This window comes from Thalassophryne amazonica, chromosome 22 (assembly GCF_902500255.1).
Source record: "Thalassophryne amazonica chromosome 22, fThaAma1.1, whole genome shotgun sequence".
Taxonomy (NCBI): domain Eukaryota; kingdom Metazoa; phylum Chordata; class Actinopteri; order Batrachoidiformes; family Batrachoididae; genus Thalassophryne; species Thalassophryne amazonica.
The window spans coordinates 12,353,318-12,378,284 of NC_047124.1; the positions used below are offsets into that span (position 1 = coordinate 12,353,318).

General features: G+C 41.8%; 1 protein-coding gene across 1 annotated transcript; it reads left to right on the forward strand.

Annotated features, from left to right (window-relative positions):
* Window positions 1-1,330: 1,330 nt before the first annotated feature.
* aldh1l2 (aldehyde dehydrogenase 1 family, member L2) lies at window positions 1,331-23,880 on the forward strand. Its single transcript, XM_034163755.1, has 23 exons — window positions 1,331-1,483; window positions 5,631-5,775; window positions 10,293-10,527; window positions 11,838-12,003; window positions 12,468-12,569; window positions 14,451-14,540; window positions 15,002-15,136; window positions 15,217-15,342; window positions 15,556-15,647; window positions 16,114-16,261; window positions 16,502-16,621; window positions 17,361-17,488; window positions 18,131-18,281; window positions 18,376-18,446; window positions 18,904-19,009; window positions 19,292-19,379; window positions 20,177-20,270; window positions 20,360-20,459; window positions 20,670-20,768; window positions 20,840-21,005; window positions 21,382-21,487; window positions 21,589-21,788; window positions 22,381-23,880. Exons 1-23 carry the CDS (start codon window positions 1,436-1,438, stop codon window positions 22,434-22,436), a joined length of 2,772 nt encoding a protein of 923 aa, XP_034019646.1. The 5' UTR covers window positions 1,331-1,435; the 3' UTR covers window positions 22,437-23,880.
* The last annotated feature ends 1,087 nt before the right edge of the window (window positions 23,881-24,967 follow it).

Consider the following 24,967-nt stretch of genomic DNA (forward strand, 5'->3'; position numbering starts at 1 on the left):
CAACAAGCCGGAGTTTCTGAATACAAATATAAATCTGTCTGAAAATATGTTTGTCATACTCATGGGGATTGTAAGTTTCTTAAACGTGTCATCTACTCTTACAGCTTGCTCATATGCAAATCAGAAAAGCTGTAGAATATTAACTTTCTACATGGTTTTTGGTCTTTGTCCATAAAACAAGGCTTTATGAGGCCTGTGTCCTCACCAGACAAAAAAAAAAAAAAAAAAAAAAAAAAAGCTGTGAAGAAAAAATAAAATGAGAAAGTTTTTAAGTTTGATAATCAAATATTTGCCACAATTTCTTAGTCATTATCTCACAGTGTAGCTGATTTGTCAATGTGATTTCTTAGTTTCTTACTTTTCATATTGTCATTATGGGGTGTTGTGAGTAGAATTTTTAGAGAAAAATTATTTACCCCATTTTGGAATAAGACTGCAACATAGCAAAATGTGGAAAAACAAACACCATAAATACTATCTGGATGCACTATATCTCACTGTCTTCAACAATATGAAATATTTTTCACACTATCATCTGTCAATAGAAGTACGATAAACTTCTATGATCCGCATGAATCATCAATTAAAGTGCCTTTTTTTTTTTCTTTGAGGTTCCTGGCCAATCTGTCAAAAAATTCACTAGTGATTATGAAAATATGGTTTACAATAAAAATGAGTATTTTACTTTGCAAATCTGACTTTTTTAATGTTAATATTCATGATGGCAAGAGTTACTATTTGCATAAAAATGTATTTATTTCCAAGGTTGGGTAGGATTACTTTGAAAGAATGCATGTGGATTACATGTATGTATGTACATACATTTGGATTACTTGTAATCTGATTATTTTTGGATTACATTTCAAAGTAATCCTACCCAACCCTGTTTATTTCAATGTCAGTGACAGTCTTGTACTGTTATTCTATGAATGAGCAGAATCTGCTCAGCGGATTGCTCAATTATGATGAATCAGACCCCACCCCTCTGAAAAAAAAAATTCTTGATGCACCCCTGCTGTCTGGCTTTATTTTATTTTGCATGTTAAAAGATGGCAACATGCCCCATAATAGAAGCTTCCGCAATCTTCACCTGGAGCTCAGTATTTTATGTACGGGAATTTTATTTATTAATTGATAGATTAAATTAGTATGAATTTAGATTGCAGCGTTGTGCGCAGAAACCTGCTCGGACTGAAAAAAAAAATAATTAAATTTTAGTCTCCCTTATGATGTCATGTGTGTGCCACTCGGGGCGGAGATTAGCGTGATCGCGCACGCACAGTGCCGTGCACTACGTGCTCACATATGTGGCGCTGGCAGGTGCGCGTGCTCAAACAGCGCGTGCTCCTCAGATTTTACGTGTATTTATTGTTCTAAATTGTTGTAATTTGTAGTCATATTTTGTAAGAAAAATTCAATTTAAAAAAGCGCGAATATGTTGTGGACGGCGTGTCAAGTGTTGAGGAAATTCTCCACTACGTCAGTGAGTAGTTCTACTGTTACTGTACTTATTGGCAGCTAGCTGATCTGTGGGAATATTAGCATACCTGAGCCAGACTCGATGTTGTGAATGTTCGTCAGTCAGACACAGCAGGTTTCATAAATGCTGATGTTAGTGTTTTTTCATCGAAAAGTGATGAGTTACGTTATTGCCACGTTGGTTGGTGCTGCTTGTACATTCTGACTGGAGCCGACGTGCAGGACTTGCATCAGCATTTGTAGCCTCGTACTGTATTAAAGCCTTCAGCTGCAGGGCTGCATGCATGGAGGAATCTGCTCATTCACTGCTGTAACCTGTGTAATTTTGCATGATCGGCTGTCAATGCGCCAGAGAACACGTTGCAGGGTAAAGGCGTGACACTCAGTTTGGGGAAACCTGACTCTTGCTTCCTCCTCGGGAGCTTCTGGGAGCTGTGCTTGCTGTCAGCTGCTAGTTTCTCACAGATCTGGCTCTAAATGTGATAGTGTACAGTCAGGTCTGTAAGGATTTAGATAATGAAATCAATCAAGATGTGCTTGTAATTCATCAATTTTAACAAAATTTTCACGTAGTACCTTCATTTTCATGAACTATGAGGATTTATTTCTCATGCAAATCATCACTTTTGCAGCAAGTTTTTGTTAGGCAGGTCAGTATGTTACTCTGTGGTAAATCTGTCTAAAAAACGTAATGTAAGTGTAACAGAGGCCAGCAGGTGTCGCTGTGCAGATGTAGTTAGTAAACCTCACTCCCAACAGCTCAAAAGGATTCTCTGGTCACAAGGCCAGAGCCCTGGGTTTTAGCCTTCTGGTTAGAGAGTCCGGCTTCCATGCCGAGGATCGTGAGTTCGGGGAGCGAATGGGCGGAGTCATAACAACACAATGCAGAGTGCAGCTGCTACATAAGTACAAGAAGGAGAGCAGTGAGGGAAGCCACCTAGACATCCAAACAAATGTGAAGGTGTTAGTGGCTTCTGTGGTTGACATTACATCCATCCATCCATCCATCCATCCATTTTCTTCCGCTTTATCTGGAGTCGGGTTGCGGGGGCAGCAGCTCAAGCGAACCGCCCAGACCTCCCGATCCACACACACCTCCCCCAGCTCCTCCGGGGGAACCCCAAGGCGTTCCCAAGCCAGCCGAGAGATATGGACTGCATTTATATAGTGCTTTTCCATCTGCATCAAACGCTCAAAGCGCTTTACAATAATGTCTCACATTCACCCCGATGTAAGGGTGCTGCCATACAAGGTACTCACTACACACCGGGAGCAACTAGGGGATTAAGGACCTTGCCCAAGGGCCCTTAGTGATTTTCTGGTTAGGCTGGGATTTGAACTGAGGATCCTCTGGTCTCAAACGTGCCAAGTGTTGAGGAAATTCTCCACTACGACAGTGAGTAGTTGTACTGTTACTGTACTTATTGGCAGCTAGCTGAGCTGTGGGAATATTAGCATACCTGAGCCAGACTTGATGTTGTGAATGTTCGTCAGTCAGACACAGCAGGTCTCCTCTGGTCTCAAACCCAACGCTTAACCACTAGACCATCACCTCCCCTAGAGTGTGCATAGCGTACCTTTTTTTTTTCTGTTTCATCACCAGTTACGACAGGACGGTGTGGTTAGCACCGTTGCCTCACATCAAGAAGGTTGCGGGATCATTCTGTGTGGAGTTTGCATGTTCTCCTGTGCTCGCTTGGGTTTCCTCCGGGTGCTCTGGCTTTCTGCCACATCCAAAGACACACTGTTTCATGTGAAATGGAAACTTTTTAAAATTGGCTGTAGGTGTGGGTGTGAATGTTTGGTCTTTATGTGGGCTTGCAGTTTATCCTGTCCATGGTGTACCATGCCACATGCCTTATGACTGACGTGATCGGCTCCAGAGCTTCATGAAATGTGACTGTTTAGTTTTAAAATCAGGGACTTAAAAGATTGAATTTAAGAATCGTACTAGTCAGTTAGATGATAAGATAACTTGTTATCCCCTGCTGTGTCCCTAGCGGTTAAATGGCATTGATATTATATATATATATATATATATATATATATATATACAACAAAAATATAAACGCAACACTTTTGGTTTTGCTCCCATTTTGTATGAGATGAACTCAAAGATCTAAAACTTTTTCCACATACACAATATCACCATTTCCCTCAAATATTGTTCACAAACAAGTCTAAATCTGTGATAGTGAGCACTTCTCCTTTGCTGAGATAATCCATCTCACTCACAGGTGTGCCATATCAAGATGCTGATTAGACACCATGATTAGTGCACAGGTGTGCCTTAGACTGTCCACAATAAAAGGCCACTCTGAAAGTTGCAGTTTTGTTTTATTGGGGGGGGATACCAGTCAGTATCTGGTGTGACCACCATTTGCCTCATGCAGTGCAACACATCTCCTTCACATCATCCGTGAAGAGAACACCTCTCCAACGTGCCAAACGCCAGCGAATGTGAGCATTTGCCCACTCAAGTCGGTTACGACGACGAACTGGAGTCAGGTCGAGACCCCGATGAGGACGACTAGCATGCAGATGAGCTTCCCTGAGACGGTTTCTGACAGTTTGTGCAGAAATTCTTTGGTTATGCAAACCGATTGTTTCAGCAGCTGTCCGAATGGCTGGTCTCAGATGATCTTGGAGGTGAACATGCTGGATGTGGAGGTCCTGGGCTGGTGTAGTTACACGTGGTCTGCGGTTGTGAGGCTGGTTGGATGTACTGCCATATTCTCTGAAACGACTTTGGAGATGGCTTATGGTAGAGACATGAACATTCAATACACGAGCAACAGCTCTGGTTGACATTCCTGCTGTCAGCATGCCAATTGCACGCTCCCTCAAATCTTGCGACATCTGTGGCATTGTGCTGTGTGATAAAACTGCACCTTTCAGAGTGGCCTTTTATTGTGGGCAGTCTAAGGCACACCTGTGCACTAATCATGGTGTCTAATCAGCATCTTGGTATGGCACACCTGTGAGGTGGGATGGATTATCTCAGCAAAGGAGAAGTGCTCACTATTACAGATTTAGACTGGTTTGTGAACAATATTTGAGAGAAATGGTGATATTGTGTATGTGGAAAAAGTTTTAGATCTTTGAGTTCATCTCATACAAAATGGGAGCAAAACCAAAAGTGTTGCGTTTATATTTTTGTTGAGTGTATGTGTATATGTGTGTATATGTATATATATATATGTGTGTATATATATATGTATATGTATGGGAATAACCTTGTTGTGTCTGATAAATTTGCAGATTTTAATGCTGGATTTTACAGTAGCTAATTGAGTTTTACCGGCGACGCGTTAGCGGAGCCAATAAAATGTATATTTGCAACCGTAATCCAGCATTAACATCCACAAGTCATCAGACACAACAGGGTTATTCCGATTCTAATCCAATTCCATCGTTTGCACGGTTTATTTTTCTGTAAGTAACTGGGTCAGCGAAGCTTACCGTAGCAACAGTGTCTTCATGCCAAACTGGAAATTCCCACAGATTTCTCCATCTCGTCAGCTGCATTGCGTTAAATCCACAGTAAATCCATCAATCAATCCAGTTAAATCCATTAAATCCACGCATTTCGGCATCATTGTCGTGCCGCCAGTTTCTCTCGCTCTCAGATGGTTGAATATTTTGCCACTATCAAGGCAATATTTTATGGTCTGAAATCTCACACGATTAACCAATCAGATTTGCGGAACAAATGTAATTGGATTTTTATATATATATATATATATATATATAATATATATATATATTACATCAACATTTGTTTCAAAGCAATTTTTTTTAAACATTCCACTTAATTTGCCCCCACTGATGTTGAACCATCATGAAACAAGTGAAGGAAGGCTACAATCAGTGCATTGTGCACAAGCAGGTACAGCAACACAGTTGCTTGCTCTTGAGTCTCTCCAAGAAATTACAGTAATTATCTATGTTAAAGGCGGCGGCATTTACATTCAGTTAAAGCATCAGTGATGTGGACTCAACAAATCGTTTGCTGCTTCAGTGACCGTTGCACACTATGCAAACAAGCGAAGGTCCTTCTTCCAGCTCTGTGTTGTTGTTAAGATTGCTGTCTTTATTTGACATTAATCTGAGAAACATTGAAGCTCACATGCAGTTTTCTCTTGTTACAGCATTATTACCAGAATAAACTCAAACTGGCTATAATTGGCCAGAGCCTGTTTGGACAGGAGGTCTACAACAACCTGAGGAAACAAGGTCACAAGGTTGTCGGTGTGTTCACTGTCCCTGACAAAGATGGCAAGGCAGACCCTTTGGGTGAGTTCATGCTACTTCTTTGTTTTGGGGGTTCTTGGTGGTGTCTATGGGATCCATATTGGATAATCATTAGTAACCAGTGGTGTAGTCGTGTCTTCATAGGTGTTTATGTTGTTTATGTTCCTTCAAGAACACACAAATGTGCACTTTTACCTTGACTGAAGAAGCAGATATTTTATAATATAATTTATATAATAATAATATCCATCCGTCCATCCATCCATTTTCTTCCGCTTTATCCGGAGTCGGGTTGCGGGGGCAGCAGCTCAAGCAAAGCCGCCCAGACCTCCCGATCCACACACACCTCCCTCAGCTCCTCCGGGGGAACCCCAAGGCGTCCCCAAGCCAGCTGAGAGATGTAGTCCCTCCAGCGTGTCCTGGGTCTTCCCCGGGGCCTCCTCCCAGTGGGACGTGCCCGGAACACCTCTCCAGCGAGGCGTCCAGGGGGCATCCGGAAAAGATGCCCAAGCCACATCAACTGACTCCTTTCGACGTGGAGGAGCAGCGGTTCGACTCCGAGCTCCTCCTGAGTGACCGAGCTCCTCACCCTATTTCTAAGGGAGCGCCCAGCCACCCTGCGGAGGAAACTCATCTCGGCCACTTGTACTCGCGATCTCGTTCTTTCGGTCATGAGCTAAATCTCATGACCATAGGTGAGGATCGGAACGTAGATTGATCGGTAAATCGAGAGCTTTGCCCCCCTACTCAGCTCTCTCTTCACCACGATGGTCCGATACAGCGACCGCATCACTGCAGGTGCTGCACCGATCCATCTATCGATCTCATGCTCCATCCGCCCCTTTCGTGAACAAGACCCCGAGATACTTAAACTCCTCCACTTGAGGCAAGGACACTCCACCGACCTGAAGAGGGCAAAGCACCTTTTTCCGGTCGAGAACCATGGCCTCGGATTTGGAGGTGCTGATTTTCATCCCAGACGCTTCACACTCAGCTGAAAACCGCCCCAGTGCACGCTGAAGGTCCTGATTTGGCTTCATCAAATCAGGACCTTCATATAATAATAATAATAATAATAATAATAATATATAATTTTTTTTTTTTTTTTTTTACATTTCTTTTAATTTTTTACAAAATGATCCTCATGTTGTTGCCTCACAGCGAGAAGGTTGTGGGTTCAATTCCCATGGCATTTCTGTGTGGAGTTTGCATGTTCTCCCCATGTTTGTGTGGGTTTCCTCCGGGTGCTCCGGTTTCCTCCCACATCCAAAGACATGCGGGTTAGGTGGATTGGACTCTTTAAAATTGTCCGTAGGTGTGTGTGTGGGTGTGTCTGTTTGTCTATTTGTGGCCCTGCGACAGACTGGCGTCCTGTCCGGGGTGTACCCCGCCTCACGCTCTGACTGCTGGGATAGGCTCCAGCCCCCCGCGACCCTTAATTGGACTAAGCGGTAAAAGATGAAAGAATGAATGATCCTCATGTTGTGACTATGTAGTACATTTATACAAACAGTTTCAATGGCTAAAAGTCCAAGTATTTCCAGATGTTTGCATGTCACTGTATGTTAAAGATCAACACTTAGTCTTCCAAAGTGCTAACCTGTCCCTGTTTTAACTAAGTGTGTTATCACTTACACCTGCCATGAAATGCTCACAAACTAAACATGCACCACTCACAAATCAATTTTTGCAACGTTTTGGTTGTGCTTTTTGTCTTTGCTTATGTTCTGGTCTTCTTCCATTGTTTATGCAAAAAAGTACTATAGATTTGTCTGCAGTGGCCTTTTATGGGCTTTCCTGCTACAGATTGGGCCGGCTGACACTGTTCTATTATGATTCTCCACGATCCAGAAAAGTGCAAAAATGGCTTATGGCCCGGTCACATGGCACTAATGAAGGGCAACAAAGTCCAAACGAAACAAGAAATCTCGATTTTCATTGACTTTCGTTGGCATCATTTAACCTTCGCTCAGCGCTTCGCTTCGTTCCTGCAGCAGGCGCTTTGTCAGGATTTTTAAACTGTTGAAAAATTTGAACGAATTCCGCCAAAAACCTCAGTTCGTCTGTATTTCGTTTTGCTGTCGTTCTTGACAGATTCTTATTGTTTGCTTAGTTTTTGTAATGTTGGCGTTTGGTTCGACTTCATTTACACTTTGTTCAACCTCACAAGACCGACATATTGAACGAACGCAATGACACCTGAACGAATCATTAACTAAAGCCTCGACCAGCTGCACATTTTCATACAGTAACAATAGCATTAAGAATGTTTTATAAAGTATGTACGGACATTTCAAATGTTTGTGGCTCTAGACGGAGGGATGCAGGCTGCAGCTCTAGTGCACCTTCAGTCACTGACGCCTCCTCAGCAGCAAGAAAGAGGAACAGAAGCAACTTGCTGAAACAAAACAGAGATGTTATTTTTAACAATTTGCTGCTGTCGGTCACGTGGTCGTGAACGTTTCGTTTAAAGCGTCTAGGTCGATGTTAGTTTCGGTTTCATTTCGTTCCTCTTTTGTTCCTTTTGCGCTCTTGATTTGCAGGCTTTTCAGTAATGGGAAAAGTGAAAGCTCATAAGTCCACCTTTTCTCAACGATTTGTGACTTTGTGGCTTTTTTCCCCTTCGTTCAGGAATCGTCATATGTCGTGTGACCAGACCATTACTCCAGCATGCCTCCTATCAGGTTGGTTTATAAAGTGCAAACCTGGCAACTGGCTTGCTTATAAAGCACACACCTGGCAGCCCGATTGAAAACTAAAGCAAAGCTGCGCCTGGTTGCATTCTCAGCCAGAACTGCAACAAATGCTGCTTTTGCTTCAAATTTTTACCCCGATGGAGCACAATCAAACACGTGTGAAGCTGTACTCACTGGGAATACCCCATTTAAAGATGTATGGACATGATTAAAGCTGTTAAGACTACGAACACCCTGGTGCTGATGGCCATAAGTACTGCGTATACCAAGTTTGTTCATGAGATTGACAAAAGATGGACCAAGAAGTTACTGTGATGCTTCAAAACACACCCTGATTTGCTATTCTGGATGAAACGGGAAGGAATGGCACTCTGTGGAGTTGGGGTATAAGGAAACGCAGTTGTGGCTTAGTTAGCTTCTGTGAAAACTTTACGTTCTTGCAAAAAGACTGTATGCATTAGCGTTTTCCCACCGTTACCGTGGGATAGTGTCTGCATTGTGTGACTGAGAAGAGGCCCTGTGCAGCTGGGACATGCAGCTCTGAGGTGAAAGGCTGCATGCTCTGGCATGATGCAGTCTGCAGTAAACGTGTCATCATGAGCTGGACACTCTGATCCACACGACCCGAGCAGCTCCCTCATTGTCTGAGTGTTTGTAACTAACGTTCAGTCACTTCTGTATTCTTGCTTTCTGCTTTTAGCAATTAGAATTTTTGTCCTTCAATCACAAAAGAGAAGTCTGAATAGTTAGTTGATTTTACTCAGTTGATTTTTTTTTTTTTGAACTTCAAAGATTAAACATGTTCTTTCTTGCAGTTCAAATTTTATTTGTATTTTTTTCTGGATCTATTTCATAATTGGTAACTATTCCTGGCTAGATCCAATAGTTTCTCAAGTCTCAGGAGTCTCATTGTTTGAGTTTAATTAATCTGAAATTTTTTTAAAGGTTCTGTATTTACGTTCTATGCAACGTTTGGGGTTGTGGCAAAATATTGAACTGTTTCTGACACTCAAGTATGAAGTGGTTTGCATTAACAGAGTACAGACATCATGGAGAGTTGTGAGCAACACACAAAGGTTGTTATTTAAATAAAGAAAATCTGGGTCTTGTCACCAAACACTCGTCTGCTCCTGCACTGGTTCAGTTTACTCGTTGTGCTGGTTCTGTCCACTTGCTGCAAAGGATTGGCTGGGCTCTGTCAATGTGGCTAAGTGATGCATTTTCTCTTCTGCCTTCCTTCCTTCCTTCCTTGAGCCACATGATGTATATCCAGTCCATAAATGATACCAATGGCATTACCAAGGTTTTTTCCAATGATATCGGACTAGGTAGCATGTAATTCTTATGAACTATGTACGTCCAGCCATGAGGTATTGTAAATAAAGGCTGCACAACAAATGGCCCCATTGGGGATAATAAAGACACCTTTATATACCATAAGAACAGTGGTTGGTAGCCACTGTGGTTAAAAGCAGCAAATTCTATTAGCTACATAGTAATACTCAGAATTTGGCCATGTGGTTAATGGGTAGCACTACCCCAAGATCAGTTTTCTGGCCACACCAGTTTAGTTATTTTGCTGCACTAGTTCTCTTGTACTTTTTCTGCTTCCTCTCATGACCTGTTTGAGGCAGTCTGACATGTGGCATAAATATCAAGACATTCATTCACAGTAGCAGGAACCATGACTGTTCCACACCAACATTTTTCACCAATTTTAGTTCACTGGCATTTATCCTGATGTGCCATTGCCCTTTTAACTTCCACTGAATGGCAGCAATGTGTAAATATTGATGTGCGCTTTTTCAGATTTAGAATTGTAAATAAAGGATTTTGTCAGTTAAACTCTTCTATTTCTGTCAGCGGTGGCAGCTGAGAAAGATGGGACACCTGTGTTCAAGTTCCCCCGGTGGCGGGTTAAAGGTAAACCAATCCTAGAGGTGGTGGATGCCTACAAGGCAGTGGGCGCAGAGCTCAACGTCATGCCCTTCTGCTCACAGTTCATTCCTATGAACGTGATTGACCACCCCAGGCACGGCTCAATCATCTACCACCCTTCCATCCTGCCCCTGCACAGAGGGGCCTCTGCCATCAACTGGTGAGTGTAATCCCATTCATTAACGCCTGTGGTTAGACGTGGAGGAATATAGCCTAAAAGTAAAATTGTGGACCGAAATTCGACTTCTCACTTTCAAAATAAATTCTGTCCGGTGGCATCTCCAGTGTGTAGGCTGTCAGTTCCCCTGTACACAGTAGGGAAGAGCTGATTTTCCATCAGCCTGTTAAACTGGATGTTTGAACTGGATCTGTTGTCCTGACACACCGGCTTATCTCCAACTGCTTCTAGGCTGTCTGTTCTCCACACCCTTACTATCGCTGCAGCTGCTATCAGCATGTATGAACAGCTTCTCTTTCCTTGAAACTATACCAACCAACTGTTAGTTGTTGAGATGATGTTTTATTTAATATGTAAGAGACACAATAGTAAGTTAATTAACAATATTTACTTAACTTAAAAATGTAGTAGTTTCATTTCAACTACATTTTGGTGGTGCACAGGGGCAAAATAACAAAAAAAATTGTGCCACTGTTCAAATACTTATGGACCTGAATGTACGTGCATGACCCAAATGACAACAATCCATCCAACTGAGGTTTAAATCTGTGGCCAACTCTACCAGAGAGATTAATATGTTCGCTGACATGCATCAATATCATGGTGATAGTGATGCCTGACTACATTTTATCTTTTGAAAGGGGGGAGTGTTGCATGTACAGTACTGTGCAAATATTTTAGACATGTGGTGGCGATGTGTTCATAAATAATTCTGTAAATAGCTTTTATTAACTAAAAATGCACAGTGTAAGCATGCACCTCGTTCGGTCACAGTCATTGCAGACAACATGGTCCTGACTGGTGACTCTGTTGTACTACACATTTGGGCCGGCTGCTGTATTTTGAGCAATTTTGTGGGGCTACAAATGTTGGCCATATCAAACGTTGTATTTATTTTGGTTTTGCCATTTGTGTGCTTTATATGGCATGTTATTCACTCATAAATTAAAAACTGTTTTTTCTATCATTTTTGAATTTGTGAGACATTTTTAATGTACTCATAATTTATCTGTAAGCCAAATCCAGTGCAGCTTGCATGTATTTGAACATCTTGGCATTTTCAGTACATATTGAGAATACTGTAGATGGCTTGTTTAAGTCACAGTGCTGTCACCACATTGATTGTCCTGCTGTAATTTTGCCCAGGGGCACTTATTGCTTGAGTTCCTTATCTGATTCTGCTGTGTTGAGTCAGCTTTATGGATCATTTGACCAACTCCAGCTTGTCTAAAAATAAGTGCATTCTGACATAGTTTCAAGTATTCACTTCTGTGTTTGCGTTTGATCACCAGGACGCTAATCCATGGCGATAAGAAAGCTGGTTTCACCATATTCTGGGCTGATGATGGTCTAGACACAGGTCCTATCCTGCTGCAGAGGGAATGTGATGTAGAGCCCAGTGACACTGTGGATACGCTCTACAACCGCTTCCTTTTCCCAGATGGCATCAAGGCTATGGTAACCATCTGAATGTCTTTTTTTTTTTTGAATGTAGTCGTTTTGAAGAGGGATATTTTTGGCTTAATTAGGAATGTAATGTCAGAATGTACTTCTGCATGTGGTAACCAGTTGATTTCCCCTTATTTACCAACCCCAGAAATACTTTATAACATCTCTTGACACTGATAGCAGCATTTTAACTCAACTTTGTTGATGAGTACTGTCTTTGTCTATGTCTTTACCTACATTTGTGTTGACTCAGTGAGGGCAGTGCGCCTCAAGTGTGCCTATTCAAATAAATCAACAAATACACATAACAAAACGTAGAATATTAAAGAACTCTGTGCTCCTGCCTTGTGTTCACACTCGCAGTGCCTTGCTGTGTGAAGTCTACAATGTCTTCAGTCAGTAAGACAGCTGTTGTACCACAGCCTGAGCATCATAGACACACTGGCCTGACCACACTGTATTTCCCGCTGCAGGTGGAGTCGGTGCAGCTCATCGCTGATGGAAAGGCCCCTCGTATTCCCCAGTCAGAAGAAGGAGCCAGCTATGAAGGCATTCAGAAGAAATCCAATGCAAAGGTAAGCGATCAGGATACACACCACACCTCATAGAAGAAAATCACAGCTGGGTTTAAGGAAAAAGGGAAAAAAAAAAGGAAGGCTTTAAAATCAGTATCTTAAAATATTGGTGTACCAAAAAATGGTCAAAATAATGACCAAAAACAGTATTCCAGTATGTGTGTATGGTGCAGCAAAAGAAAAGTAGCTGAATCGGGAGGGGCGGTGCAGGGCCAGAGAGCATGTGGGGGGAAAAATCTATGAGACCGGTGGTGGGCACAGCTAACCAAAAAGTTAGCTTTGATAGCCATTACTCCGATAACTGAAAAGTTATCTTTTATGATGCTAAACCGATAAACTGCTAAAAAATGTATCTTTATTACACATAACCGATAACTTTTAGTATTGATTCAGACGCGGCCACATCAGATTACACTGTCGGCTTCTGATAAACAAGTTTCACTTTCACTTTTTGCTGTTGGGTAAATTCAAGGATCACAAACACATAAGAATGCATGAAAAATGAATGAATAAAAAAATAAAACCCCAAACAGTCATCATCTTTCAAAAGCAGTAAAACACAGTATTAGAAGTCACAGTTTATCTCAGTATTAGATACACCACCATTTACGAACTAAAAAGCTGCTGCTTTTTTCCACATGCTTTGAACTCTGCGGCTTAAACAATCTAAATACGTCCATTAATGCATTGATTGGCAGGGTAAAATACACGTAGTAAATCTAAATTCTTACCTATTAATTTCAGTGTGATTCATCTGAATAAATAATCCACATCAAGCATCCTTTTTTAATCCAAAACAGTGTCTAAATGTGAAGAAAAGTCCCTCCCTCTCTACACAGCTGTGCCGTGAGAGCTCCTCTCCTCCGCCGAGTCTTGGTGATTAAATTACAGCCACAAAGAAATAAAGTAAAATAATATAAAAATTAGTCCGTCTTGTTTTTGTGTCGAGCAGACTCACTCAGTGTAACATCCACAGTGAACCTGAACTACACTATCCACAATGCTCTCTGCGTTGACCGGCCAGTCACGTTTTGCGTTTACTGATGATGTCATCAGCAAGCGACAGGCAGCCAGTCTGCCACAAACACACAACAGACGGACTAAAATGTTTGATTTTAGGGTTTACAAATGTTTTTGATCGTTAAACTTTGCTCACTTTACCAGCAAAAAAAAAAAAAATTTATCGGAACTAAATTTATCGGAAGATAATTGGTCCGATGATGGCACTTATCTGAAAAGCTAATCCGCTAGCAAAAACTTTAGCTTTGATAATTATCTGTTATCAGATTAGCTGAACTGTGCCCAACACTGTATGAGACACACCAACAACATAGACCTGGGAAAAGATGAAAGAAAGAAGAGCAGAATGTTTAGAACATCTCAACAATCTAAAGTCCAGAATCTTTGAAAAACTGTTAATTTTGAAATTGTGACAAAAATTACCACCAGGACCATCAGTTACCATCCAGGACATGAGTAAAGTCTGAACCACGTCCTGGATGGGACTGGAGTTCTGGTTACGTTACACAGAAAAGGTACGTGGGCAGTATTGTGCTTCATTAAGGCTTCGAGCAGCAGCTCAGCGCAACAACACCTTCATATGCTGCCAACAGTGGAGCTTTTGCATGGGCCGATTGCTCAGGGTCAAAAGTGTACTGAGTGGGCTGATCTTCAGACCTAGGTTCATGACGTATCGCTTGCTGTGTGCAGTATTTACATATGTGCTATTCTTAGGAAGCTGGTTTATCTTTCAACATTGCTCAGCTTCTGGTAGCCACCTGTTTGGCTGCACTCATTCTCAGAAACTTGCCACGTCATGTGACGGAGAGTGATGAATCAGAGCCGCCAGAGTTTTGACTGTGTTGCCTTCCTCTCCCTCAGGTCAACCTGGCCCAACCAGCTGAAGCCATCCACAACTGGATCCGTGGACATGACAAAGTCCCCGGTGCCTGGACTGTCATTGATGACCAAGTACGCTTCCTGGAACACATGCATGGAGAATATACACAGATATTGAGACTGAGACAGATGACATCTCTCATCTCTTAAAAACAAGTTTAAGAGCCTAAAAAATGAGAAGTGTCTTGTTTTGTGATTTTTTTTTTTCTTTTTTTTTTTTAGCCATTTATTTTATCCAGTCCTTTGATGCCAGTCTGTTTTATGTTTCTATTTTTTTTTTTTTAAGAATAAAATGTCTTACTTTCTAAATACAGATGTCTTAAACATAATTGGTCAATTGTGAACATTTTACTCCTGACTTTAGGGTGCAAAGTACAAATTGAGTAGGTCTAGGCAGGTTTTTAAGTTCATTTCCCAACCCAAAGATAGACGTTTCAGCAGGTTGTCTTCTGGGAAGAAGCTTGGTTATATTAAACATGGGTGACCCAGTATAACCCGTCTATACTCACAGTTTTTGCTTTTCTGTGTGCCAGCCTGTGACACTGTACAGCTCGTCCATGTTGGCGGGGTCGGTACCTGCCGGTCAGCCCCTGGAGATCGAAGGATCGCCTCAACCTGGCCTGATCACAAAGAGCGGGCTGGTCCTGTATGGAACTGATGGCAAAGCTGTGAGTGTCCATTCTTGTTGCTCGTCCTTCTTGTCTCTTCTTTGGAGACACACTCCATTGGTGCTGTGTTTTGTCCACAGCTGGTGGTGAAGAACCTGCAGTTTGAAGATGGGAAGATGATACCTGCTGCCAAGTACTTTTCTTCTGGAGAAAGCTCCAGTGTGGAACTCACCGATGAGGAGAAAAAAATGGCGGAAGAGATCAGGGCAAGTGAATGACGGCACCCTTCAGGTCTTCTCACTTTCTGCTCACCTGAAAGAAATTCCAGCTTTTTTCCCTCTTTTAATCTCAAGTATCTACCTCAGTGAAGAATCTAAATTACATCAAATTTATCAAAGTAATGTCATTTTGGTAAGGAAGACTGTTTGCATTATAAATACAAAAAAACTGCTGAATAACTTTTCTTCAATTTATTACAGATGATCTGGAAGGGAATCCTCAGTAATGTCCCGGTGATTGAAGATGCCACAGACTTCTTCAAATCCGGAGCTGCCTCAATGGATGTAGTCAGGTAGTCCTGTGATGCAATCACATCTTCTAACATTAGGGATGTTTTGTGTTTGTGTAGTATTCCCTATCTGTGGAGGATACTTGGATACTGACACTGAGAGAATATTTTAAAAGCACAACTATTTAAGCTCTGCAAGTGAAACCAGCTAGACTGATTTTTCCACATGATTCTGTTTTTATTTGGTGGATGAATTAAATGACAGTTACAGGTAATCTAATGATGCAGATTCTCTCGCAAAGTCCAGATATTTGATGTCTTATGAGAGATCACATGCTCTGGGCGTCTTCTACTTTTGTGGTATCGGCATGTAGTACTGCCCCCTAGTGGTGATGTAGAACTGTTTCGATGAGCACATCCATCCATCCATCAGAAAATTCCAACATGAACTGAGCATTTTACCCCGAATGAATCCCTCAGATAAAGACAACGAGGCCACTGCCTGAAGTGTTTGTGTGTCTGTGTTCAGGCTGGTGGAAGAGATCAAGCAGAAGTGTGCAGGTGTGCAGTTGCAAAACGAGGACGTGTACATGGCCACTACCTTCCAGGACTTCATCCAGATATTCGTCCGTAAGCTGAGAGGAGAAGACCAGGAGAAGGAACTGGTTATTGATTATGTGAGTCTGAATATTACCATTGTCTCAGAATTAGTGCCAAGTATTTTCTGAATGAGTATTGTGCAGTACTATGATTATTCTAATAAACAGGTTAACGTGTCAATACGGTTGCGCGTTTGTTTGTGATGCAATACTCAAAAGGACAGGGGGTTTTGTGATCATTCTGTGATTTTTGGACATTAAGAGTAGAATAGAACGGATGCTCTCTGTAAGCCTTTGTTGAATGGAATGTTGTTCCAGGTGACCAAAGAAGTGAACAATATGACTGTGAAAATGCCACACCAATGTTTTATCAATGGCGCATTTGAGGATGCAGAAAATGGCAAAACCTACAACAGCATCAATCCCACTGATGGATCAGTGAGTAACTCGAGTAGGAAAGCACACAAACACACTTTGTATAACAATGCAGGATAGATTTTGGAAGCACTTTGCACATTATAAGTCCATCTGAGCTATTTTTTTATTTATTTATTTTCAAATTTTTATTTTGAAACATTGAGAAAAATTTCAAGACATGCATTGATATTCTGTCATGGTCACAGAACTAGTATATGACCACTGGCCAATTCCATTCCCAACATTTTTTTTTTTTTTTTTTTAACAAAACGATTAAACATTGGATGTGTTGTAACAGACAAAAATCACCAAGAGATTTAATCCTCATGACTAAGATAAATAAACATAAATAAAATGAGAAAAAAAAAACAATTCTTACTATACCAAATACCTTTTCTTTATACTGACATGCCTTGTGTGTTCAAGGTTTCTGCATATTGTCTTTGGTTAGCATAAACATAAAATTACCATTTTGACCATTGCTTTGAAAATTTGTTCATCTGTAACTGGAGCGAAAAAGTCATTCTTTCCATCTGGAATATTTTGTTCACAATATCTGTCCATTTTCCAAGATTAGGTAGTTCAGGGAGGAGCCAGTGTCTGGTTACAGCCTTTTTGCTAGCAGTTATTACAATTTTATATTTTAAAAAAAGTATTGTTTGATTGCATTTCAGTCCCTCTGAGCTATTTTTATGATTTTCTTATTTTGGGGGTGGGGGCAGTAACTTGACTCTCGTGTGATATTCACATCTTCACTCAGGTGGTCTGTAAGGTGTCCTACTCCTCGGTAGGAGATGTTGACCGAGCAGTGGCGGCTGCAAAAGAAGCTTTTGATAATGGTCCCTGGGGCAAGATGAACCCGAGAGACAGAGGAAGTCTGCTTTACAAGTATGTGTGTCCACCAAGAAGTCTGCAATGAAAATACAACTCCAAAACAGAAAAGTTGAGAGAGTCTGGAAAATTCAAATTAAAAAAAACAAAACAACAACAATAATGCAGTGACTCCTCAACCCAATCCCAGATAAGCAATTCAAGAACTATGAATATATGTACAGTGCAGTGAATCTTACATTTGCATTGACTTCTCTTTCATTGTAAACCCAAGATATTCCATGTTCTGTTCAGTCAGCTTCATTTCATTTGTTAATATACATCCATTCCTGCATTTCAGGCCTGCATCACATTCCAAAAAAGTTTGGACTGGGCCAATTTAGAGCTAGTAATGGGGTAAATAAACTACAATTATGGTGTTGTTTCAAACAGTTGATTGTAATCATGATTTGGTACAAAATCCGTATCTACAAAACCACATGAGCAAGGAATCACATTGGGAAACCTTTGTCAAGCTCTGTAATACAGACTTACGTTCACAAATGCCATTTAAATCTTCACTGCCTTGTTAGCCTTGTCCATAAGTAGTCTCCCCTTCTCTGGGCTTGAAGCAACCTGGATTGGTGCATAACATAGTGGAAACGTGCATTATGGTCACACAAATTGTATTCCAGATCTTACTTTTCTTATTTTCTCCAGGCTTGCAGACCTCATGGAGGAGCACCAGGAGGAGTTGGCTACCATCGAGTCCATCGACTCAGGAGCTGTGTACACACTCGCTCTCAAGACTCATGTAGGAATGTCCGTCCAGACATTCCGCTACTTCGCCGGGTGGTGTGACAAGATCCAGGTGGAGTGTTCCCCCAGAGTAGAACGAATCATGTGTTTATCTGTGTACATCTGCTCATTGATTTTAAAAATGCACACAATATTGTTTGGTGCAGGGTAAGACTATCCCCATCAACCAGGCCAGGCCCAACCGAAATCTGACCTTCACCAAGAGAGAACCCCTGGGGTAAGAACACACTGGGTTATTGACTTGAGTGTAGCTGATGGATAGTTTGTATGTTCCGCAAATCTAAGACAAATCTGCTCATGTGAAAGTGTCCTGGATGAAGAGAGGCGCTGAGTGAACCCAAACAATATATAAAATTTGACCGCTGTTGCTTTGCTTCTCGTGAGTCTCCTGTGGATGCGGCGTCAGCTGCTAAACGCTAACAGCTGTGCATCTCGCATTCCTTGGTTATGAGCACATGCTATTTTGTGTGAAAAAGGTGCAGCAGTGCTCCATGCAACAGAGTTAGGTCAACTATGATGGGTTTGGTAAGTTATTGTAGTCCTCAGCCACAGTACTAGACTCATCTCAATTGCACTCGCCATTCACAGAGAGGTTTAGTGTGGTATGAAGTCCAAAACAAACAGGTGAATTCAGAATGATTTGCAAGTGTGTGTGTGTCTCCTTGTTCTATCAGAGTGTGTGCGATAGTTATTCCTTGGAACTATCCTCTCATGATGCTGGCATGGAAGAGCGCCGCCTGCCTCGCTGCTGGAAACACACTTGTACTTAAACCTGCCCAGGTTAGCACACCTTGTGCACACACTTAACCTGCTGTCATACAGATATTGTGCACACACACACATAACACACAGTGCACGGTAGACAATTTTGGTGAAAGTTTGGTCTGTGCATAACAAAGCAACATGTTTTTAAAGCTAGAGGTTTTAGCGTGGACCAAAATGTTTTTGTGATTAAAATACACTGACAGCAAATTAATCCAGGTATTTTCCAACAATTGATGTTTTCAAATGTGTAAAATTGGATTAAGTGGGATGCTCTGTTCGTCTGATTCCTTATTTTAGGTCACTCCACTAACAGCACTAAAGTTTGCTGAGCTGTCGGTGAAAGCTGGCATTCCTAAAGGCGTCATCAACATTTTGCCAGGCTCAGGTAGGGAACAGTAACACAATGTCCATATGATTGATCAACGTAAGACTATCTTACTACCTTCCCATTTACTTCCCAGTTTATCCTTGATGTCATGAGGTTAGCAGGAAAGTGAGAAAAACTAAAATTTGCTCACAATCGAATTTCTTAAATGTGACAGTTTCACAAGAGCACAGCTCCAAATTACAAAGTTGCGAAATAACTAAAGATTTCGTTGTCATAGTCAGGATTTTTATTATTTCCTGAATCTACCCCAAAACTTGTTTCTCTTTGAGGCAAGACCCTTTCTAGTAATATGTAACAATTTCTCTCTGTAGAAAAGCTCAGGTTACACCACACACAAAAGGAATGTTGCTGCAAACTCTGTGCAGGATGTTGTTGCACCACCGTTACACTAAAATACTTACTGTTTACTGTTTGAAATGTCATTCAGAGCAGCTTCAAGAAAAACAGTACTGTGCAAAACTCTTAAACACACACGTTTCTGTATGAATGTAATATGAGATGATTTTTTCCTCATTGCTGTCACTAAAAGTAAATTAAAGAAAGTGGCGGGCTTCTCCAGATGAATAAAAAATGGAATTCTAGGAGGATTTCTCATCTTTTCCTCACTTCTTGACTTGAACTTTTCCTCTACTTGTTTTCTGTATACATACTGTCAGGTGTAGCATGTTTTTCAATGATTTGTTAATGTGGTTTGTGTGGATAAAACCACCACCGATGACTGTTGTGTGCATGTTTGTCAAAAAGACAAGGAAAAACATTTCATAATCACCTCCTCGCCCATTGTTGTCCTCCAGGTGGCATGGTCGGACAGCGCTTGTCTGATCACCCAGACATTCGTAAGCTGGGCTTCACAGGTTCCACACCCATCGGCAAACAGATCATGAAGAGGTTATGACCCCAAAAACTTACTTTACACACTACCTTGCGCAGTCATCTCGTATCTGGACGTAATTTATCTGTGCGGTTTCCTGCTGCAGCTGTGCGCTCAGTAACCTGAAGAAGGTTTCTCTGGAGCTGGGAGGGAAGTCACCTCTCATCATCTTCAGTGACTGTGACATGGACAAAGCTGTTCGCATGGTGAGAAAAGAAAACCAGCTACACACTCATAGAACCGGTATTGTAGACCAGGCAATTATTAGGCTGGTTTTAAGTTTTCCAAAAAGGTAGAGGTTGTTGTGGTGTCGGGTGTTTTTCGTCTATTTAAAGGCAAATCCAACTCCAAACAATGGTTGAAATGTGGTCTAAAACGCTAAATATGACGCTGCATGTCTGCTTGCTGCCACACAGGGTATGGGCTCCGTGTACTTCAACAAAGGCGAGAACTGCATTGCTGCAGGACGTCTGTTTGTGGAGGAGTCTATTCACGATGAGTTCATCAGCCGAGTGGTGAGTGAGCCTCAGCACAGACAGCGCCGTCATCAGTGTTCAGAGTTTAATACCCGTCACCCTGCTCTCAGGTGGAGGAGATCAAGAAGATGAAGATCGGAGACCCGCTGGATCGCTCCACAGATCACGGCCCGCAGAATCACAAAGCCCACCTGGACAAGCTGCTGGAGTACTGCGAGATCGGAGCGAAGGAGGGAGCAACGCTGGTGTACGGAGGCAAGCAGGTGGACAGGCCGGGTGAGTGCATATGCACGTGGCTGCTGCACCATTTCATACAAAGAGAACTGGCAATAAGATGCAGTTGCACTTTAGCACTAAGCACACTGTTGTATAAAAACATCACAATTCCCATTTTTGTTGCAGGAACTGACCTTCAGTGATGTCATGGCAGCTATAAAAAGCATCTTTACACTAAAACAATCTCTCGCTGTTCAGCTTTGACCATCATTGAGGTCACACCATTAGCATGAAGAGATGCTAAAATATCCGTTCATTTTTGATTAATCGGTTCTTTAGATCCTCGTTGGCGTCACCTTTCTTCAGTCAACACCCACTGTTTGTTCTTTGTCATTGCTTTAGAATTGCTATTAGCATTATTATTATCCTTGTGCAGGTTTCTTCATGGAACCCACAGTGTTCACTAACGTGGAGGACCACATGTTCATCGCCAAAGAGGAGTCCTTTGGCCCCGTCATGGTGGTGTCCAAATTTAAAGACGGGTGAGTCTTCAACAGACAACGTTGGGGTGGGTTGTGGTTCGAAAGCAGTCTTGTGGTCTGAGTTTCTAATTTGTGTTCTACACCCTGCATCTGTGAACTAGCGATGTGGACGGTGTGCTGCAGAGAGCCAACGATACAGAGTATGGCCTCGCCTCCGGCGTGTTCACCCGTGATATCAACAAGGCCATGTACGTGAGCGAGCGGCTGGAGGCCGGAACAGTGTTCATCAACACCTACAACAAGACTGACGTGGCTTCACCATTTGGCGGCTTTAAGCAGTCTGGCTTTGGCAAAGATCTGGGTGAGTTGTGAAGTGAAGACCGTAGCTTTAAGAATGAGCCTCGCTGGCACTGTCTTCTGTTTTTGGGGAAAATCCCAACATAGAGACGGACTCAGAGGAATCTGTTAAACCCGCTTTACACAGGGACGGGGTCTGTCCAGTGGTCCTTGGGCGGTCATGAAATTGCATTGGACATTGCATGATGCCAAACAGGTGCAAAGCTGCTGCCAGCACCTTACAAGGTCCTCTCTGTATCCTCTCACAAACCGCCATGATTGCAATGGTTGCCGTGGCGCATGAAGCTGCACCTGATTTCTGCAGAACATATATATTTCAAAAATGCAGCAAATCTCTGGAAATTTGACATTTAGTGCACAAACTTCACGAGACCACACACACAAGGGCTGCTGAAGTGGTTACACAGATGTTTTTGTCACCTCTGCAGATCAGGCGTGTTTTAAGTCGCATGAGACTCACAACTGCCGCTGTCCTGTGTAATAGAAGCCTAAATCCTAATTATTATGAAATGTATTCCTGTGTGAGCCCAGTCCCACGGAGGGAATGTTTGTTGGCCTTTGCGTTGATGTGGTTTCATTTTTGGTGTCGTCCACAGGAGAGGACGCTCTCTCTGAATACCTCAAGACCAAAGCAGTGACTGTGGAGTACTAAAGCACGAACTCTGATCCACAACTGAAATGGAAGCAAAGCCGTTGGCCATCAGGAATCCAGCTTCACCTTCTGGATGTGTGCACTGTACCAGAGAGAGCTGCATTCATGCACTTTTCCACAACATGCCTCGTTTCTCAGCTCTCCACGCGTGTAGTTCACAGTACAGATCAAAGGACACATGCAGTTTTGACTTGGTGACAAAAATACAGATCAAAGGACACATGCAGTTTTGACTTGGTGACAAAAAGGACATCACTCGTATTTTTTTGAAATAAGGCAGTCCTGAGATGGGAAGTGCAAGGCCTGATGGGAACTTTAAACATTTTCTAGGTTAAGACAACAGCTTTCCACATGAATGCTGTTGACCGTCGTTGCCCTTCATCCCTGCTGCTGTTAAATGCTGCCTTCACCGTTTCTTAAAAAGCTTGCTTATTCTTTGGCAGCTTTGGTTCAGCCGTGCACAAAACAATGAAGTCAAAATTAATTATAGTCTAGTGTTATCAGGAAGGGTGTGTTTGCTCTCTGGGGTGAGTTAGCTGAAAACAGCATGATGGGAAGCCGCGGTTTAGCTCTCAGAAAAACTCGTAGTATATATACAATATTCTTAACTGCCTTCACTCCGTTTTGCTTTTCAGTTTAAGAGGGATGTGTGCATCATTGATTGGAATACTATACATTTGTGGTAATCTCACCCTCATTTGCATAACAAAAACCCCTTTTCTTCCCTTAAAAGCAGCGGAACCAGTCCCACAATTCACATGTTGGATGTCAGTGGAACATTGTCGCATTTATTCCAACGTCTGGAGGATTGATTTCATGACCACCAGATACAAGTAATAAAATACTTTTCTTACAGAGAATTAACACAACTTTCCAGACAGCTGTCAGAATAAACCCACAAAGACTTAGCATGAACTCTTTCAAAGTAAGCTTGTTTTATTTTACACAGTTTTAAGCATTGTAAACTTGCTACCTCAAACTAGATTGCAACCAGAAAACGTGGGGTGTCTTCAAACACTCCAGCATGGACTCTGCACTTGCAGTTGCATACATTTTTTCTTTTACAAGCAACTAATCACATCCACACTACCATAAGAGCCGAGGTAGCACCACCCATTCAGCTTCATTGGTCACTTTACATGTTCACTCTACCCTTATTTATAAATATTTTTTATCCAAGAAAAGGCGGAGGGGGGAGACAACTCCTGGATATATTTTTAACAAAACTGTCATTCACATTGTGACACTAATATTTGTTGAAGATGCACTAGCCTGCCTCTAGTAGTCTCCAATTCTTAAAAAAAAAAAAATGTAAAGGAGTTATTTTCTTATTTGGACATTTTTGGTAAAAGCAGAAAGGGCTAAGATGTGTTTTCTGGTGCACGGTGTTGTGCACAAAGTGGCAGCTGTTCCCTCAATAAACTGTTTGTCTGAAGCTGTGAATGTGTCATTTTGAGTTTTAGTAATGCAATGTTAACTTCTCCTGCATCATCCAGTCCTTCCCTCTAGCTACAACCAAACTGTCTGGAACCAGAAATGTTTGACTGTGGTGAAAATGTGGATTTCCAAATCCTAATCAAGACTCATTATGACTTCATACAAGCATAGAGATCTTGGAGAAGAAATATGTTCGCATAGAAAAAGCAAGAATTTATCACATAGCACCATCAAAATTTAGAACGAACCAGCTGTTTAGAAAGTGCAAGTGGGTCAGTGTCTCTGGTAGCCCCCCTCCACCCCCTGATGGTCACAATCAAAAAGCATTTGTCACCAGTCTGGTAAGTACCGAAACAGACGTCTCACAAACCAAGGTTGAGTCTACGCTAAAAGCGAAAACTGTCTTCTGCATTGCACTTTCTGATACTGTATGCAGCAACTGTCCCCAGTGGGCAAAAAAGGTATAGCAGATGTGTGGTGGCCTGTGCACGTCAGACAGTGCTGATGTGCAGCGCGGCAATAAGCACTCTACCCAACGATGCAGGCAAATGTTGATAAAAAGCTTGCCACTGACAAGTGATGCTTTTTCTGCAGCAGGATTTTACAAAGTATAGTTCAGTGAGCTTGACCTTTTAACCCCAAACTCAACAGGCTTCTTAGGGTCACAATGCATAATATTTAAAATTTGGTGACAAAGTGGGCAACACAACTGAAATTTTCTTGCTGACACATGAAATAAAATATACCTTCATACTGAATTTTTTTTTTTTTTAGCTGACTCCTTGTAGCAGTACACACACACACACAGTAGTGTTCACAATAATAGTAGTGCTATGTGACTAAAAAGATTAATCCAGGTTTTGAGTATATTTCTTACTGTTACATGGGAAACAAGGTACCAGTAGATTCTCACAAATCCAAGCATTCATGATATACACACTCTTAAGGCTATGAAATTGGGCTATTAGTAAAAAAAGAAAAGGGGGCGTTCACAATAATAGTGGGTGGCATTCAGTCAGTAAGTTCGTCAATTTTGTGGAACAAAGGTGTGAATCAGGTGTCCCCTATTTAAGGATGCAGCCAGCACCTGTTGA

What these genes read in the sequence shown, in the direction of transcription:
- aldh1l2 (XM_034163755.1), top strand. Translation starts at nt 1,436, where the DNA reads ATGTTGTGGACGGCGTGTCAAGTGTTGAGGAAATTCTCCACTACGTCA. An exon ending in AAATGGCGGAAGAGATCAGG is followed by an intron (nt 15,343 to 15,555) that starts GCAAGTGAATGA and finishes AATTTATTACAG; the next exon opens with ATGATCTGGAAGGGAATCCT. An exon ending in TCAATCCCACTGATGGATCA is followed by an intron (nt 16,622 to 17,360) that starts GTGAGTAACTCG and finishes ATCTTCACTCAG; the next exon opens with GTGGTCTGTAAGGTGTCCTA.